Raw genomic sequence first — 18166 nt, 5'->3', positions numbered from 1 at the left:
TCTTGTTTTTGTTTTTTTACAGGAAAGATATCAACTGGTGTAAAGACATGAGACTTAATGTAGAGTGTGTGGCCATGTCCACGTGTCAGACCGCAGTTCACTTTTGGATTCACTGTCGTGGCAATCTTTGTGGAAGACGTATGATTATGTAAACTAATGAGTGTTATCATGGTGTTATTATTTGATTCCAATTAATAATAAACATGCAAAATGTGCAATATGTCTACTCACCTCATGTCTCTGAAAATAGATAATCCGTTTACTGATAAATTACATTTCTTTGAAATGTAATTTATGCAATCACATAAATCATATCACTCCAAGCTCCACTGTAATATACATCTGTATAACATCTTATCACTTTTAAAGATTTTATACAAGATCTTTTTGAAATTCTCTTTAGTTTTTAAGCTATTCTTTCCATACTCTTTGTTCTTTCTCGATGCCATTTGCTAAAACTCATAAGATAGGAAGTATAAGATATAATTACATAGAAAATAAATACGATATAAATACTATTCCAACTTCGAAGACTGGCTCCATACTGAGACACTTCATGTTGTTTTCAAGTCATTTTTTATATTTTGGGTATGCGTAGCCTCCATCTCTGCATCCTTTTTCAGGATACGTGCTATCAGAGTATATGCCTGCTGCTGTGACGCCACATGAATGTATAAATAGTTAAATCACCATAAATGCAAAAGAAAAACAACAACTCCTTTCATCATGGATGAGTGTATAATCACAGAAGACATTATTTGTTTTTTTAATTCTTTTCATAAAGTCTTGCCCTGGATTACAAAGCTTATGAAAGGGACATAGCATCGAGCTCTGGTTGGAAACATACAACAGAGACAGGGCGAAAGCCATTCAAAGTTCATTATTGAAGATAGTCATTCAAGTAAAGTCATATACGACAGGGTATTCATATTATCATCCATCTGTAGTTGGGCTTCTTCACGTCGTTGCTCCATTCTAATTGGCTCTCCTCACCACATTGATATGTTACTTGTAGACATTGCTCCTTACTCCTCACCTGCTTTACCTGATCTTCCGTTGATGTCTTGAATCCATGGGGTTCACTGGAGATGCCTTCAACCAGCCTCCCGGCCGTTGGGACCAGCCTCGGTCTCAGGTTCATTCACACGGTTGGAGGAAAGAAAAAAAGGGCTATTCAAGTGTCGCACTGGGAACACTAAATCTAAATCAATAAATCATATAAATAAGGGCTATTCGAGTGTCGCACTGGGAAGTTGATTCACCTATAAAAACATGATCTTCTGAGTTACAATGTAAATCTATATGATGACGGACCTGGGAATCGTAATTTTCTGTATAATTGGCTTCAAAGCGCGGCACTCTTGGGGCTTCGGGAGGTACAGCTTGAAAAGCAAACGGCAATCAGTCACATAGGAATAGAATCACAACGACAGTCACACAATGTCTGCCGTCGTAAACATCTGTACAGTTGTATCGCCTGTTTGGAGCGAATAAACAAATAATCCAGCGGTCAAATTCACCCAAAGGGTGCAAGGCAAACACTATAGAATATTGTGAAAAGGAACATGGTGTTTTATATTGATTTTGTTATAGTTTGCCTAGAGAGGAAATCAATGCCAACTATGGATGAGCAAAAACAACAAGCACAGACTCTCAAACAACATCAGGAGGAAAGTAAAAGATAGCGGCGGATGGGCAACAACAGCTGATAAATACACAATACCCACAATAGAGTGCTGCAAGAATGAGTCCTAACATCTGAAAATGGGTAAGCACTTGAAATAAGTTTGGTTTTAATGTGTTCAAATTAAATCTACTGTGAGGAACTGTCATTGTTTTGATGTTGGCTGTCCCTGTGGATGATAGCGGTTGTATTTCTGTCCAAAGGTTTTAGAAAACCTCTCATTTGACCGCATCGGGGTCCACGGGGCCCAGCAATACGGCCTCGGTCTGTCTTTACTCAAAACTCTCTGTTCACTTTATCAAGGTCAACCTCTGCCGAGAGACTGTTCACATGATTTGGAAGTTTAGACCGGCAGCTGCATCATATTCTAAAGAGATAATCTTTAGAAAAGTGCTTTTTGTTTTTGTTTTAGGCCGGACCTGAAACGTTTAATTTTTGCTATGTGCCATCGTCATTTACTCTTAGCCAGTAACATATATACTGATATTTACAAATCTGAACAAATCTCAACAGTGTTTCCTTTTTTTATAACACCAACATTATTCAAATAGCCCTTGTAGAGATATACCCTTAGAGCGGGCTAAAAAATAGGTTTGTTGTTTGAAAACATACTATGCTATGACTATTTTTTAGACATACTATATCATAACTTTTTTGTTTTTTTTGTTTGTCTTTTAGACTAGAAGACATACTCTAGAACCTTTTTTACACAAACTAAGCTATGATGTTGTATTACTTTGTTGACATTTCTAGAAACATAGAGCGACAGATCTTCAAATAAATGATTAAATTGATATCCTGCCTCTGCTAAAATTTAAATAATCCTGCTCAACAAGAGTAAGTTATAGCAAACTTAAGAAAAGGAAAATATATAAAAAGAATCATGGAGAAAGCCTGTACAGTACTTACACTTATCACACAGCAAGGGAAACTTGCAATGTATCTGCAAGCAGCTTCTTTATTTAAATAAATATATTTCTTAAACTCTACAATCATACACTAATTGTGAATATGTTGCCCATCCCCCCGCTATATTTTTGTTTCCTCCAGATGTCGATGGAGCCTGTGTGCTTGGAGCTTTTGCCAAGTGCTTATCCACAGTTGGTATTGATTTTTTTTTCCTGACAACAACAGCATGTAAGATATAACCAAAGCAATATGTTTAGTGGTGGATTGACTGTGCTCTTTTGAAGTAACATGTCAAATATACCATGAATTCAACAACGCCATTCTCCATGGCTGGCTAACTTGAGGATGTTTACAAAGTGATATTGATTTCCAACACGATCTCACTGTGAATATTTGTAACTTTATTTTAGCTTACTTAATATAGATTGTGTCTGAAGACACACTCCCTTCTACACAAAGGCAGTCCTGGACATTAATTAAAATAGATGTGTGACAGGCTGGTTATCACAGGCTGTGTTGTCTCAGTGATTTCCACATAATGTGTGCTGGGATAGGCTCCAGACTGTCATTCTTAATGGGAATTAATGAAGGAAATGACTAAAAATAGAACCTAATGAGAGCATTTCCTGGTTTATTCTACACATCGTAATGATAACAGATGCCATGGTTGAACATTAAACAATTGATCTGTCTCCAGTTAGAGCCCACTTAAGTCATAATTCAATTCAGAGTTGTCAGCCAGTGTAACATCACGCCTAAGAGGTTTGTGTTAACAGTTTGCACAGAGAAATACAAAACGAGGCATTAACTAATATGTATAATACATATTGTATTTATTTTCAGTGTGTGTTGATAAAAAAAAAAGAGTGGCATAAAATGTAATTATTTAATATTCTATAATAATGACAACTTTTTTACTCATAATAAAAACGTTTTTTTTTTTAATTATGAACAAGGAGCTTCAGCGTGTGAGATGACGACACTCGTTAGCGAAGCTCCCATTGGTTAGTTGTTGACCGGAAGTAGACTTCGAGCCACACTTTTCTATCAGCTCCGTGGCATTTTGCAGCCCAGGCTGTCTGCTGCTGCTGGCTTTGCACTCAACTCACGGCCGTAAGCACCGGCAGGAATGGAGGAAGACGGAATTATGTGAGTAGCTGTTTGAACACTATAATAATTGCTTAGCAGGCTCTCGAACAGAAATAAAATAACCCAAAAGCGAAATGAAGCTCCGAACATCGCTAAGCTCGCTCCGCCACCGTGTCAATCAATATCCGGTTTGGATTTTCAAAGTAAGGATACGAGCTTTGCTTGGTATCACATTTTCCAGAGGGACGGAAGGTGTAGAAAATGTGGTCAAAGCCTTCTGTGCTGACTCGCTGCAACACGACTCATTTTCCCAATTAACACGGCAAAAAAAATCTGATTGTTTTATGGCGTGATGAGAAATGCTCACACTTTTGCCTGCTTAAATAGCCTCAGTCTTTAGTAACACGTCAGTCAATTCACTAGAATGTACAAATCCCTCTTAATGTATGAATGTGTAGTCTTGATGAGATAACTGCCACCATGACTGTTAATTAAGACACAGGATGTATTTATACCAAAACAATGATATCAATGTCAAACCTTTATTTCAGGTTACAGCCCATCCTGTGTTTTAATGTATCTCTTATCCTAGTCCTTGGCAGCTGAAAGAAGACAGCTAATTTATAGGACATTGGTATATAAAGCATTGCCTATTATGTCAAAGTAATTACTCGCAGGAGTTTAATTACATTTTGTGAGCTTTACACTCGATGTGCCTAATTAGTGTCTGGCAGTTCTCAATGGAAAGTTTTTGTTATCGTTTCTTCTTGTTCTGACTGGTTGAAACCTTGAGACTGAGCCTCTTCATCAGAATGGCTCCTCTGTGAATATTTCATCGGACTCGGAACCCTGCTGGTTTTCATTATAGCCGCCTTGAGCACCTTTTGAGGCCAGGTGAGGATAATAAAAAAAACAGCATTACTTTGTGTGCTGAGGGTTTGAGCTGTAAGCTTGACTGTGTGACCTTCAGGAACCAATTATGTGTGGTATGTGGTTTTAAAGGCTCCATGAGGCCAAATACTAAGAGCCTTGTGTGAGCTCACTTCAGTCACAATAATCAGAAATACCCCTTACTGCGGCTGTTGTTACATATGTTGTCCCCGTGGCATATCCTTTCATTCAACAAAGGTGCCTATTTTTTCTAAATGCATAGCTGTTCTGGAGCGTGTCATGCTCTTATTTTGGAAGTAAGCCGTTCAACCGGAAGTCAATAGTTGGGAGCTTGCTGTGGAGCTCGCGCACCAGCTTTCCTCTGTGCTGTTGTTTAGCTCGGACAGCTAGTCGCCGCGTTAGCTCTCCAGGTGAAGCTCGGTTCCTCCGGTTTTAAATGAAATCTCCACAATGTAACATCTAAAGAGAAGTGGGACACGCTGCAACGGGAACGTGTGTTATTCATTGCCTGAATTGTGACTGGCAGGTTGGCCAATTACTGAGGTTGCTTGAATGGTAACACACTATTGTATTATTAGGTGGTGATTATCTGCTAATAATCCCCAATGGTTTAATCTGAAACCAAACTATGTATCTAAAAAGTCTTCACAAATGGCCTTGTTGTCTTATTGTGGATTTCTGTGATTGTCATCTAGGTAATCAGCGCATGGATTTACCCCAAACAAATGTATGAGGACAGTTATAGGAGCCAAGACACAAGACCGCCACAGCATAATGACACAAAGGCCCTTCCAGACCTCTGAGATGATGTGCAGAAGCACATTGTGAGTAATGTGATCGGAGGGGTAAGGGAATGCAGACTTGCCAGCTATAGCTTGTATGCAAGCGTGATGCCCAGGCGGGGGTTGACGCTCCAGGGCCGGGTCCGCTGGCTCTTCCTGGGCCTCTTCCTGCTGCTGGTGCTGCTGCTATTCGCATACCTGCTGGAGTGCACCCCTCCAGCAGACGTCAGCCTGGCGCTGCCCGGTATAGCAGGGGAGACCTACGGGAAGGAGTACTACCAGGCCCTGCTGCAGGAACAGGAAGAGCGCCACCTGAACCGGGCCACCAGTCTCAAGCGCCAGATTGCCCAGCTCAAGCAGGAGCTGCAGGAAATGGGCGAGAAGCTCAAGCTCCTGCAGGAGAAGAAGGAGCTCCCTGGGGTGCAGGGCCTGGCAGAGACAAAAGACCAAGAGCCGGGAGACCTGCTGGAGTACCTGCACTCTCAGATCGACAAGGCTGAGGTTAACACCGGGGCCCGCCTCCCCAGCGAGTACGCCCTGGTGCCCTTTGAGAGTTTCACTTCGTCCAAGGTGTACCAGCTGGAGATGGGGCTGACGCGGCACCCAGAGGAGAAACCCGTCCGCAAAGACCGCCGGGACGAGCTGGTGGAGGTCATGGAGGCTGCGCTGGACATTATCAACAACCCCGATGAGGAGGATGGTGTCGAGGAAGACATGCCGATGCAGAGACAAACCTACACAGAGGGTCACTTTACTGAAGGTAAGGTCTACACTACCTGGCTGCGGACCAATGAGTGATCAATGCAACGGATTTTCTCAGAGAACCCTTGTTTTTCATATTTCACAGGACTGTACAGGACCGAGCGAGACAAAGGGACTCTTTACGAGCTCTTCTTTGCTAAAGAGGATTCCAGCAGCTTCCGACATGTCACGCTCTTCAGGCCCTTTGGCCCCTTAATGAAAGTCAGGAGCACATCTGTAGAAACATCAGCAATGATTATCAACATCATTGTACCGCTGGCAGGCAGAGTAGAAACTTTCTCACAGTTCTTGCACAACTTCAGGTGAGAATGAACCAGAAACTTTCCCCCGTCTGTTGGACATGACCCAACATGTTGTCTTCAGATGTTTCCCAGGATGTAACCATTGTTTTGCTGTAAGATACAACCGTAGTGTTTTTAAAAAAAAATGCATAATATATGTTTTAGGGAGGTGTGCATTCAGCACGACAGACGAGTACATCTCACAGTGGTTTATTTTGGTCCGGAAGGCCTGCAGGAGGTGAAGTCGTCTTTGGAAAAAATGTCGAGGTTCGTCCTTTTCACTGAGAGCTTTGAACACGTTTTGCGGTAGTGAGGTGTCGTGGGAATTGAAATCTACTCCATTTGTTTTCAGGGAGGAGAGCTTCTCCAATCACACTCTGATCCCCGTGGACGAGGAGTTTTCGCGGGGTCGTGGTCTGGACATCGGCGCCCGCGCCTGGAAGAAAGGCGACGTCTTAATGTTTTTTTGTGACGTTGACATCCATTTTACACTCGAGTTCCTGAACACGTGTCGCCTCCACGCTGCCCCAAGTAGGTTTTTACACAGTATTGTTTATAGTCATTGTTTTTAAATAGTCCTTTTGGGCTTTTGTTTACAGGTGGACTATCACTAAATTGTACTAAACTGTTTGTTTGTAGATAAGAAAGTTTTCTATCCAGTGGTGTTCAGTCTCTACAATCCTGCCATAGTCTATGGGAATTTGGAGCTGGCTCCACCCACTGAACTCCAACTGGTAAGGACATCACATTTATCTCAGATCATTTAATAATAATAATAATAATAATACATTTATTTATATAGCACCTTTTAAAAACAGAGTTTACAAAGTGCTCTACATAGAAGCAAGGTAAAAACATAACATCAATACAAGTAAACATTTCAGAAAATACATGAGGCAATGAACACAATAGAGGAATAGAAAATTACAAATACAAAATAAAGCAGAACAGACAAACTAAAATAGGGGAAACAAAGAACTGCATAAAAGGATGACATCACTTAAAAGTAGTTCTATAAAAATGGGTTTTAAGAAGTGATTTAAAAGAAGCTACTGATTCTGCTAGTCTTATCCCCTCAGGTAGGTCGTTCCAAAGTCGAGGGGCTCTGATGGCAAAAGCACGGTCACCCTTTGATTTAAGCCTCGACTTTGGAACGGCCAGAAGGGCCTTGAAGGGCCTTGAAGGGCCTTAAAGGGCCCCACCGGAGGATCTAAGGCTGCGAGCTGGCTCATATGGGGCTAACATTTCAATGATGTAGCTTGGGGCCAGACCCAGGCGTGCTTTAAAAGTGATCGGCAAAATCTTAAAATCAATTCTAAAACTAACAGGGAGCCAGTGGAGAGAGGCCAGGACTGGAGTCATGTGATGCCGTCTGTCAGAACCAGTCAGAAGCCGAGCTGCTGCATTCTGGACTAGTTGGAGGCGGGAGATGGATTTGTGATTTATGCCAGAAAGGAGGGAGTTGCAGTAGTCGAGAGAAAATGAGTGCATGAATGACTTTTTCCAGATCTGAGCGTGACAATATGGGTTTGATTTTTGAGATTATTCTTAATTGAAAGAAGCAGGACTGGACAATTTGTTTGATCTGTGATTCAAAAATCTATTGAGTCAAACATTACACCCAAATTTCTGGCAACAGGTTTTAAATAAGCAGCCAGGGGACCAAGTTGACTCTTGATGAGACTGGTGTTATTGTTTGGGGAACTGAATAATATGACTTCTGATTTGGAGTTATTGAGCTGAAGAGAATGTTGAGCCATCCAGCAGTTAACGTCAGAGACAATCTAAGACAGCAGCCAGGCTCTCTGGATCACCATTTAAACTTTAAAAAGTGTTCTTTAGAGATCCCCATCACACATGTTTCAAGACATTAAAACCGTTCATAATTTAAATTCGTTAAACTCCTGCAACTACTTTTTTTTTCCCCTATGTGCAAATGTTGATTTCTGGAGGTTTAAGTTTCCACATCCCACTCGGTTGCGTTTTGGACTAACTGCTTATGTCATGAAACCATCTTGTACGTTCACGATTCGAACTCCGATTCAAGGCCATCCCAGAGAAACTTTCTGCAGATGAATGTGAAAACAGCCCTCTGTCAAATGCGTCACGGTGACGCTCAAAACGTCCGAAGGGCGTAAACGATAAGCAAGTGTAAAAAGGTTAAAGTATTTACATAAAATGTCAATTTGATTTCAGTTCAAGCAAATATGTGGTGTCCTCTCGTTTTATTGTATCTCTTTTCAAATAGATTCACAAAAAAGATGCTGGGTTCTGGAGGGATTTCGGCTTCGGAATGACGTGCCAGTATCGCTCGGATTTCCTAAATATCGGTAAGAACCGGTGCAATTATGGATTCATTAAATTGACTCCTAAGCAACTGATGACGTGAACTTGTGGCGTCCAGGTGGGTTCGATCTCGAAGTCAAAGGCTGGGGTGTGGAGGACGTGCACTTGTACAGGAAGTATCTCCGGAGCGAGCTGATCGTGATGCGGACGCCGGTCTCCGGCCTCTTCCACCTGTGGCACGAGAAGCAGTGTGCGGACGAGCTGACCCCGGAGCAGTACCGCATGTGCATCCAGTCCAAAGCCATGAACGAGGCCTCCCACTCGCACCTGGGCATGCTCGTCTTCCGGGACGAGATCGAGGCTCACTTACGCAAGCAGGCCTTCAAGACTCAGACCAAGACCGAGGACTGACCCCCCTCCTCCCCCCAGTCCGATGTTAAGACTTTGAGGTGCTGACAACCATCGCACTACAGCACAGACATGTTTACATGGATCCGTCTGCATTTCACCGCACAGCTGTAGACTAAATGAATGTACAGAGATGATGAACATTTCTCAATGTGAAACCTAACATGGTGCAACAGCTTACTCAAACAACTGGCTAATATTTAACTTGCTGGATGAGAACTAACAAGTATTATATATCCCATGGATTTAGGTGGCCATTGTGTTTCATGCCGGTTTTCTAACTTGGAAACCACAACTTCTCATTAATCCGTCCTGCCTGCTTCCACCTGACTTGGAACCAGTTTCTTCACCATCATTACCATCATAATAACCCACCCCACCCCCCACAAGATCAAATACAACCAGCTGTTGATGTGAAGAGTGGCTTTTTAACGGAGAGCCATTACAAAAGTGTAATAAGTCCAACTATAGAACTATTTATTTACTGTTGACAAAAGGAAAAATAAGAAGTTGCACTTTGTTTCAATGGAGGTTTAAAAAAAAAAGGCAAGTTGACCCCAAAAGAACCAGAACATTTCTGATCCGTCCAAGTTTAACTTGCCGTTGCAGTATATTGGCGGTTGTGTATGAAGTCGTTCTGTTAATATATTTATAGGTTGTTTCAGACTGGCAATGTGGTTTTTAAAAAAAAGGGAAGTGTTTTGAGAGTCACTATCTTCCTTTGAAGACGGCTCCTAAGTGACCAGTTTATTAATAGAGGAGCATGATTTAATAATGTTACTAAAGAGCAAAGCTTATAGCATGCAGCGCTATGATATCAGGTCTTTGTGGACCAGTATTAGTCTAAATAACATTAACAAGATGTCCTTTATGCTCAGTGAGTGGCTCACAGCGTTATGATTCCTAATACTGGACTGGAGTTTGAATGTTACTCTTGTAAATACCTTTTCTAATATTTGTGTTTCATACTGTGCTTTAAAGTGACACGAAATGCTTTTGAATTTTGAGTCCATCTCATAATGAGAGGATGTTGTTAGAGGCGGGATGTCGAATCCCATCGTAGAGCAGGCAAGAAGTGCTTTATTTTTTCTCAGTGAAAGCAGGTTATTCATGCATCTCATCCTGTATTCTTTTTAATTCATGTTTTGCTAATATTACAGCATTTTTGTAGATATACATTTTTCCTCACGCTGCAGGGGAATTGTTCCATGTCTTCCTCTCGGCAGTACACGACAATTCAAAACAGAACGAGGAAGAATGTAAGGAAATGATTTATTTAGAAATGTTGGCCATTAAATAAAACTTCCAGAAGGCTGCATTAACCGCTATAATAAGTCATCGTCATTTCTGCTGTTGGCATTTGCTTTGATTATCCATAATCAGTGCTATAATTTATACTATAAAATGTAATATCAAACACGCACTTGTGTCCTTGAATCTACAAGCTCATTTGTACGTTTCTTAATTTAATACAAATGGCATAATACAAATTGTATTATTCATCTGTATACAATAAACTACATGGATAGAAAAGAAGGAAAACAAATTAAAATCAAGGTAAACATATGAAATAAACCAAATGGGGAAAGTTTCAGACAGACGGTGCTTCATCGTGTTAATGTGCCATCTGTTCTGGATGGATCCCCATGTTCTTGTAGATCTCTTTGAGAATAAGCAGAGCCGTGTCTTCAGATTGCCTACAAAACAAAACAGGAGAGTTGTTAATAATAATAATAAAGGATTTGCCTCCATCGGCCAACGGGTCCCTCGTAGCGGTGGAGCGACAGGCCTGCGTGGTAGACGCGGTGTTGCTAACGACATTAACGCTGGATCAGTTCCACTCGAGGCTCACTAAGTCACGAGCACCAGGATGGTGCTCAAACCAGTGTTAAAGGTCAAAAGGTTTACTGTTAAAAAGGCCTATTAATATGAAAAACGCCACACTCGATGTTGAGAATTAAATCTGAACACAAACTGATAACTGAACTTTTTTTGAAAACAATACAGCTGGTCCAATCGTAGGGTTTTTTTTGTCTTGTTATTTTGCTGACACGGCAGCAAGAAACTCTTTTATAATCAAGACCAAGTAAAATATTTAGAAATCGCCAAAAAAAAAAAAATCTAATTACTTTTCTGTTGATTGAGTAATCGCTTCAGCTTTTGTTGCAATTGCAAATTGGTGGACGGACTGAATTTGAAACGTTATAGTTAACACGGGAATATGCAGCCAGAGTGGCATGGAGGCCTCCGTACCAGTAGCAGAGATGACTCTGGAGGGCAAACAGGTACTCGTTGAAACTCTCGATGGGCTTCTCCTGCAGCACGTAGTCGATGCGATTCCCTCCATTCAGCATCCCAACCTTCACCTGAGGCTCCTCCTCTTTTGGTGGCTCGGGGCTCTCTGGGATCTTATGGTCTGTGAGAAACCAGAACTGGGAGTCATACATACCTCACAAGACTAACTACAATAACTCGATTGAAGAGCCACAAATCAGAGAGACTCACCCTCCTGCGCTTGCTTCTCCTGTTCGGCGATCTGATTGGCCACCATGGCCAGCTCGGCCTGAAGCTGGGCAGACGACGTGTGAGCGCGAGCGAAATCGTTGAGCGTCTGCCAGGCGCTCCGGAGGGAGCTGATGAAACCGTGCTTCAGGTCAGAGCCCATCCTGGTGAGAGACTCCTTCAGCTCTGAAACACAGAGATACACATTACTAAATGCATCTGCAGGGAGAAGCTGGTTTTATGCCGTTTATAAAAAAAAAATAATGTTTAGACCCATTTCTGGCATTGCAACATATCCACTAAAGACGTCGCATTAACTCATGACAAACTTTCAATTGCTCTTGGCGACGGTAAATGAACAACAGCGGTCGAGTTGGGAGAAAAGATAACCGGTGAGCGTCGTACCGAGATGAAGCCTCTTCCTCCCTTTGTGGTGTGGGACCAAAACGGGCTTAAAGTCCATGTCTGGTAATATCATGGGCTCAATCCTGTACGCCACTGGGTCCAACTGAAGGAAACACAGAGTCATCAATGAAGCCATCCCATAGTAATGTACAACGTGACAATTAGAGCATACGCTCAGCCTCTTAGTTTGTACAGAGTAACTAAAGCGGAGGGTTAAGGGTTACCATGTTTCTGTGACTTTAACATGCAACACTGGAGAGTGAAAAGGACTCATTTTAAGAATGATAGCTGATGCCTTTGGCACACTGCAATAATATGGACAGACTTGCAATTAAAAACGAGCGCAACATGCTGAAACTCAATTATGGCAATTAACGTCTGAGCATCTGCAGGTGAGAAGCGTACCGGGTGGTAAATATTGAAGAACCCCTTGCACGTGGGCAGCTGGTACGTCTCTTCGATCTTTTCCAGGCCTCGGACCGTCAGAAACATGCCAATCGGAGACCCCAAGGCGAAGAAATTAATCGGCTCAAAGTCCAGAGCGCGGTAAACCACCGACACCTGCAGAGCAAATCGTGTTATTAAACGTGGAGCCACATTTCTGAAATCGGCTCCAAAGCGAGTCCTCGTTTGGAAGTCACATTTACTGTACCTGCCCGGTGCCCACTTCAAAGTAATTATAGTCGACGTGGATGGAGTTGCCCACTGGAAGCTTCTTCACAGAGGCATCAGGAGGAGCTTCGGCCGCTGGTGGGAGCGCCGCAACCTGGCTCGCCTCTTTGACCGCCGCCTTCTCCTCCCGGGCCGCTTGGCATGCTGCCTGTGACAAACAAAACAAAACAAGAGACGCCAAGAGAGTGTTACTCACCGCCAATCGGTTCGCAGGCCCCACAGGTGCTCCAGAGACGACGCGTACCTGCTTGTTCACCCGTTCTTTGACAAACTTGGAGACCTTTTTCCTGGGGCCCAGTGGGATCCCCATCTCTTTCAGGTCCTCGATTGTGCACATAAGCTGAAAGAGTCAAAGTGAAACATCAAAAGCTCCAAAATGTCCATACTTTAACTACAGCAACGTTTAAAAAAAAAAAAAAATTAACCACATCATGTTATTTTTTTTTTTTTATGTTGGCCTTTTTTTGGAAACCACAACCAAACGTGACACTGCAATTTAAGGACACGCAAAAAAAAAAAATAAGAGGCTTTTTTAAGAATTTTTTTTTTAAAGAATTTTTAAAAAGAGGCTTTTTTAAGAATTTTAAAAAAAAAGAGGCTTTTTTTTTTTTTTATTCTTACAAAAGATTCAATGTCGATCTTCTCCTCTTCGAAGGTATTCTTGTACTCTGACAAGCCCAGGTGTTCCAGCATGGCAGACAGATCCTCAAACTCCTCCCCGTCTTCTCTGGGCTCCTCTTCCGCAGCCGGAGGGGCGACGGCGGCAGTATTTCCCTGTGTAACCATCTGACGCGAGAGGCAGACATTTTTACAATCACGCACTGCAACATTATTGTTTCTAAAATGATCCATTATGATACACATCAGTGTGTCAAAGCGCGGAAAAAACATTTCTGAACGCTTATGACGCGCAATCACGTTCAGTGGGGAAATAAATACACAAAAAACAGATGTTTAATGGATGACATGTTACTGTTTAAGTTCTATTAACTGGTGTATGACCTGTTTGGTGTCTCCATTCGCAGTGGGTATGATCGGCACGGCCAGTGCAGGAGAGGCGGTCTTCTGATTTGACAACAGGTCAAAGAGAATCAAGGAACCTGCGAAGGAGAAACGATACAATCTAAACAAGGGGAAACAAAGCCAATGGGGTAGAAGCCAAGCATCAACTGGTTTATACCCAAGCTGTGTCCGGCCACTGATGTAGCTCCTTTGTAGTCTGGGTTCCTCTTCATGAACAGGGCATAAAGTCTGTTAATCTCTTGGGCTACTGTGTCCATGATGGTCTGGCAGTAAGTGGGACTGTTGTAGAAGAGCACATCTAACAGAGTCTCGTTTGTAAAGTGACGTAAACGGCCAGTGCTGGGCAACGTAATCTTCTTTATCCTCCTATAAAAAGAGAAAGAGATTTGGCGAGAGTTGATTTTACAGGACATGTACAATAGGATAAGTCTGGTGATGTTTTTCCTTATTGTTAACAAATCCTACGAAAAGAGAAGCATTGAAGCAACTTTTGAGTTTGCTGTAGACCATCGTCTAAAACGTCCACGGTCAGCGTTAACCCGCCTCTCCTCACCTGTCCACCCCCGTGGCATCTCCATGCAGCGCCGTGTGCCACTGGACGGGGAGGAACTCCACCCTGCTGATGGCGTGCTCATCCAGCGGGTTCCTAAAGTGACTGTGCAGCAGCTTCAGCGACACGCTGCGGAAGTCGTCCACTGAAAGCACAGGGATTCGTACGGTGCACTTCAGAAACAATGGATGGGTACACACCGAATCTGGCCAACGTGCGGGATGGTACTCACCACACTCGACCATGCTCCGGAACCTCAGGTCACACACGGGACCGATCCCGTGGACCATGAACACGAGATGATCCACCTTTGCGAGCTCGCCTGAAAAAGAGGCACGGGACGGACGTTTGAATCTTACCCGATCGCTCATCGCCCAGTTCTGAACCGTACTAAATCATAATAAAGCTGCAATACTTTAGACAGACAGATATTTAAATGCTTCACAGTTTAAAATGGGACTTTACCGTTCCTCATAAAACAGATTGATGGCCGGCACTTCCTCCAATGTCTTTCGAGATGCCTCGGCTCCCGTTATGGGACAGTGTATTTTTCTTTGAATACTTTTTAGAAACCCTTATTTGTTGGATCAATGAGCTTATAGTTATAGTCTAAAAAGGACACAGTGCACGCTGGGTTTTATGTAGATTTTTTCCCCCCAATAAGTGCCTTCACTTTGCAATAAATTAACTTAGGTGCGGAGGAACTTGACTACCATCTGGTACTTCATCGTGGTCGTCATCAATCCCTCTCTTCACCACTCTGGGCCGCGTCTGCCCGTCCTGAGTTGTGCCCCACTCGTCTGGCATGGAGGAGGGCTGAAACTGTACAATCACCTACGGAGGCCAGCAGAACTCATTAAGTCAAACTGATAGGATTATTTATTAACTCTGATCAGACAAGGGTTTACCTTTGGATTGTGCATGACAATGGTCTCTCCTGATGGGAACTCCAGTCTACGGTGCCACTGGTTGGTAGACACGGCTTTCTTATATTCCGCCTGAAGTTAAAGACATACTGTTTAAGCATATAAAAGTGATTTGAAACACAAAGACTGCACATTGGCGTTAATGAAAAGGAGATTTATTTGGTCTGGCAGTGGCAAGATGTTGTCCCTCGTTTGATTAACTCAATAACCGCTTCTAGGGTAATGTGGTAGTGAGACGAACCTCCAGCTTGTCACTAAACTCCTCAGAGTACGGAACAAAGCGACTGTCTGTGTCCCCTTTGTAGAACCAACTGCAGCGCCGGACCTCCGTGGGCTCCTCCTCCCAGAACACCGCGGTCCGCATGCGGTCATAGAGCTGCACGTCGTAGCGACCTCCATCTGTACGGATGATCACATTTTCTGGGTCTGGTTGAACTGGGAGAAGGGAGAGAAAGAAAAGGGAAAAAAAGCACACAAACGTGTCAGAGCGTCTCGCCATCTCACTGCACCGACGCCGGATGCTCTGATTTCTCTGGAGAAAAAGAAAAAAAACTTTCACAGATTACACACCCGAGTTATACGTCTCCTCTAGCTGAAGCGAGTCAATGATACTGAAGGGAAGCCAGACGCTCTTTGATTCCACTTGCTTGCAGTAGAACCAGTGAGGCTGGACGGGCTCATAGACGTTGTAATTGTATTGCATCATAGGACCAGCGGGGACCATCGCTCCGGCAGTGGTGGCTGTAGGCGGAGGCGCTTGGAACTGTGTGGGAGGAGGCTGAAGATAGAAGGAATAATAAATTCAGTCTTCACTAATGATGGCATATAGCTGGCTCTCCGTATTAGGGATTTATTTCAATAACTGAATGAGTTAATCAAGTACCGGACAAAAAAAATCTGACAGTCACTGACATATCTACCTTTGTGAACGCGGGTCCTGACGACGGGAATGTCTGTGGCGGAGAGCCGAGAGCGTACGGATTCCGCTGAGGTGTGTGTGTTGGTGGCAGGACCTCTGGAGCTGGAATATACGGACTTGCTCTGCTGCTGATGGGGGTGTGTCGGTATGGGTTGTGACTCTGCGCCTGCGGAGGCGGTGTGGTCATCGTGGCCAGGGGAGGAGTGTGCCGCCCCACAGGGCTCTGGTAAACAGCGCCGCCAAACGCTGGCGGTGCAGGATTCATTTGTGAGCCTGGAGGGGGTGGCGGAGTCATGCCGACACTGCCGGGAAGAGACGGCGGGCCCGTTGACGTGGGGGCTGCCGACAGGGCCGGCGGTGGGCATGGCGACTGGCCGATGGCTGCGAACGGGTCACTGCTGGTCACGGGGCTGGAGAAGTAGTTGAATGTAGAGGGGGCCGGCCCGTTTCCAGAGGTCTGACCTAGAAAGCTGTCTTCTTCTCCAACCTCGGTGGGATCCACTAAGAAATCAAAAGGCCTCATTTAGTTGCGACAAGGGACACCCAAATCAATGGATACGCTTGAACACAACCGAGGAAGGGGGACAGCTTCAAATATCATGTTGTGTCCTACAAAACTCCAAAGACATTCTATTTACAGTCATATGATAAGCATATTACAGATTTTAAGAATGACTTATCAGCATTGGTGATGCAAAACATATATATATATATATATATATATATTTTATTAATCAGTAATCACGAGTGGAAACATGGTCTATACAACAAAGACTACGGCGACGTCCGGCCAACGTGGCAGTGGAGTTTTTGAAGGAGGACGTGGCTAACCTAAACACGGAACATGTTTTCATGGCTCTAAAGTGGCCCCAAGTCCTCCTCCTCATGTGACATCAGACCGGGTACAGTCTGACCAAAACACATCGCTGTCAACTAAGCTCACGTCTCTGACAAACAACTGTGGGCTCGGACACGTCACTTATTTCCGTTCCTCTCACTTTCACACTGAATGACAGCTGGCAGCAGCCCAGGAGCCGGTTAGCTAGTTAGCTAGCTAGTTAGTTAGTTAGCTTAGCCTGCTAACGGCACTGCTAATGTTTGGGACGTTTCCTCCGGACGGGACTTCGTCTCACCTCCTGACAACACCGCCGGACCGGTGGCCTGGCTCACCGGCATGAAGGGCAGGTTGAAGTTAAACTCCGGAGCGCCGCTGAACAGTAAATTTGCACTGGTGCTGGGAACATTATTATTATTCTTTCTATCTGCCATTTTCGCCAAGAATCACACGTCGCCACTGACGTTGCTGCCGCAGCCCGGCGGCGGACGCTCAGCTCTCTTCCCCTCAAGAGTCCACTGGTCTCTAACGCATCACGAGCGTGTCATCGCAACACGGGACCGTAAACGCAGCTTCTGTAGATCTGCTAAATCCACGCAGGTCGTGTCACCGTAGTTCGTTGGTTGTAGTCGAAACGAACACCGCCTCTCACTACCGCCGCTTACAGGTCAGATGGTGTCACTACAGCGAACGCTGTGACTTTGTGTCCTTTTAAATGGCCTAAAATAATCAATGCTATTTTAAACTAATAATAATAATTTGATAAAAGAGTACACAGAATACACCAATGGCCTCCTCGCTCACACCACCACCCTAAACTCAAACACCCGCATGTTGGTTTGACAGCTCTGAGCTCCTCCTCCTTCTCCTTCTCCTTCTTTTTCTTCTTTTTCTTCTTCATTGGCGGTCGGCAAACAACGAATTGGTGCATTACCGCTAGTGTGGATCAGGATGTACAGTACTTACATTATTAAAGAAATTAACAAATACAAAATACATATAATAATAAAACAAAAAACATATATACATGTACAAAATAAAAATGACTCGTATTTTCTCATTAACATGAACTATTCTAAGATACTGAAATAGTACTTGATACACTTATTTCTTCTTGAGGTATTTTGCTAAATATCTGTCATCTCAAACCGTATATTTGTATATATTTGTATATAATCTTTCCTTGCCGAGGTCCCCCGTTTCTTCGTGTTCCCATTAGCTCCGCGCTCCGGTCGGTCCCCG

General features: G+C 43.6%; 2 protein-coding genes across 3 annotated transcripts; one reads left to right on the top strand and one right to left on the bottom strand.

Annotated features, from left to right (window-relative positions):
• Positions 1-3600: 3600 nt before the first annotated feature.
• Positions 3601-10527, top strand: csgalnact2 (chondroitin sulfate N-acetylgalactosaminyltransferase 2). 2 transcript variants are annotated; one of them, XM_034551398.1, is made up of 8 exons: positions 3601-3742; positions 5269-6115; positions 6203-6419; positions 6564-6665; positions 6751-6929; positions 7038-7132; positions 8647-8728; positions 8803-10527. In XM_034551398.1, exons 2-8 carry the CDS (start codon positions 5464-5466, stop codon positions 9093-9095), a joined length of 1620 nt encoding a protein of 539 aa, XP_034407289.1. In that variant the 5' UTR covers positions 3601-3742; positions 5269-5463; the 3' UTR covers positions 9096-10527. The 2 variants fall into 2 exon arrangements, with proteins under 2 accessions (XP_034407289.1, XP_034407290.1); XM_034551399.1 differs by lacking the exon at positions 3601-3742 and adding an exon at positions 4864-5128 and having other exon boundaries at positions 8803-10251.
• sec23ip (SEC23 interacting protein) lies at positions 10342-18161 on the bottom strand. Its single transcript, XM_034551396.1, has 18 exons — positions 17223-18161; positions 16091-16590; positions 15741-15948; positions 15412-15605; positions 15153-15242; positions 14958-15078; positions 14477-14566; positions 14248-14389; positions 13852-14060; positions 13674-13771; positions 13293-13457; positions 12916-13011; positions 12652-12819; positions 12405-12560; positions 12000-12102; positions 11598-11780; positions 11346-11508; positions 10342-10789 (listed from the first exon to the last, which is right to left on the bottom strand). The coding sequence occupies exons 1-18, from the start codon at positions 17356-17358 to the stop codon at positions 10708-10710; spliced, it is 2904 nt and encodes a 967-aa protein (XP_034407287.1). The 5' UTR covers positions 17359-18161; the 3' UTR covers positions 10342-10707.
• Between the last annotated feature and the right edge of the window lie 5 nt (positions 18162-18166).

This window comes from Cyclopterus lumpus, chromosome 15, assembly GCF_009769545.1.
Source record: "Cyclopterus lumpus isolate fCycLum1 chromosome 15, fCycLum1.pri, whole genome shotgun sequence".
NCBI classification, from domain to species: domain Eukaryota; kingdom Metazoa; phylum Chordata; class Actinopteri; order Perciformes; family Cyclopteridae; genus Cyclopterus; species Cyclopterus lumpus.
This window is presented reverse-complemented; position numbering and strand designations above follow the sequence as displayed.

What these genes read in the sequence shown, in the direction of transcription:
- csgalnact2 (XM_034551398.1), top strand. Translation starts at nt 5,464, where the DNA reads ATGCCCAGGCGGGGGTTGACGCTCCAGGGCCGGGTCCGCTGGCTCTTC. An exon ending in TCTTTGGAAAAAATGTCGAG is followed by an intron (nt 6,666 to 6,750) that starts GTTCGTCCTTTT and finishes ATTTGTTTTCAG; the next exon opens with GGAGGAGAGCTTCTCCAATC. An exon ending in CACCCACTGAACTCCAACTG is followed by an intron (nt 7,133 to 8,646) that starts GTAAGGACATCA and finishes CTTTTCAAATAG; the next exon opens with ATTCACAAAAAAGATGCTGG.
- sec23ip (XM_034551396.1), bottom strand. Translation starts at nt 17,358, where the DNA reads ATGGCAGATAGAAAGAATAATAATAATGTTCCCAGCACCAGTGCAAAT. An exon ending in TCCGGCGGTGTTGTCAGGAG is followed by an intron (nt 16,591 to 17,222) that starts GTGAGACGAAGT and finishes TTGATTTCTTAG; the next exon opens with TGGATCCCACCGAGGTTGGA. An exon ending in CAGGACCCGCGTTCACAAAG is followed by an intron (nt 15,949 to 16,090) that starts GTAGATATGTCA and finishes TTCTATCTTCAG; the next exon opens with CCTCCTCCCACACAGTTCCA.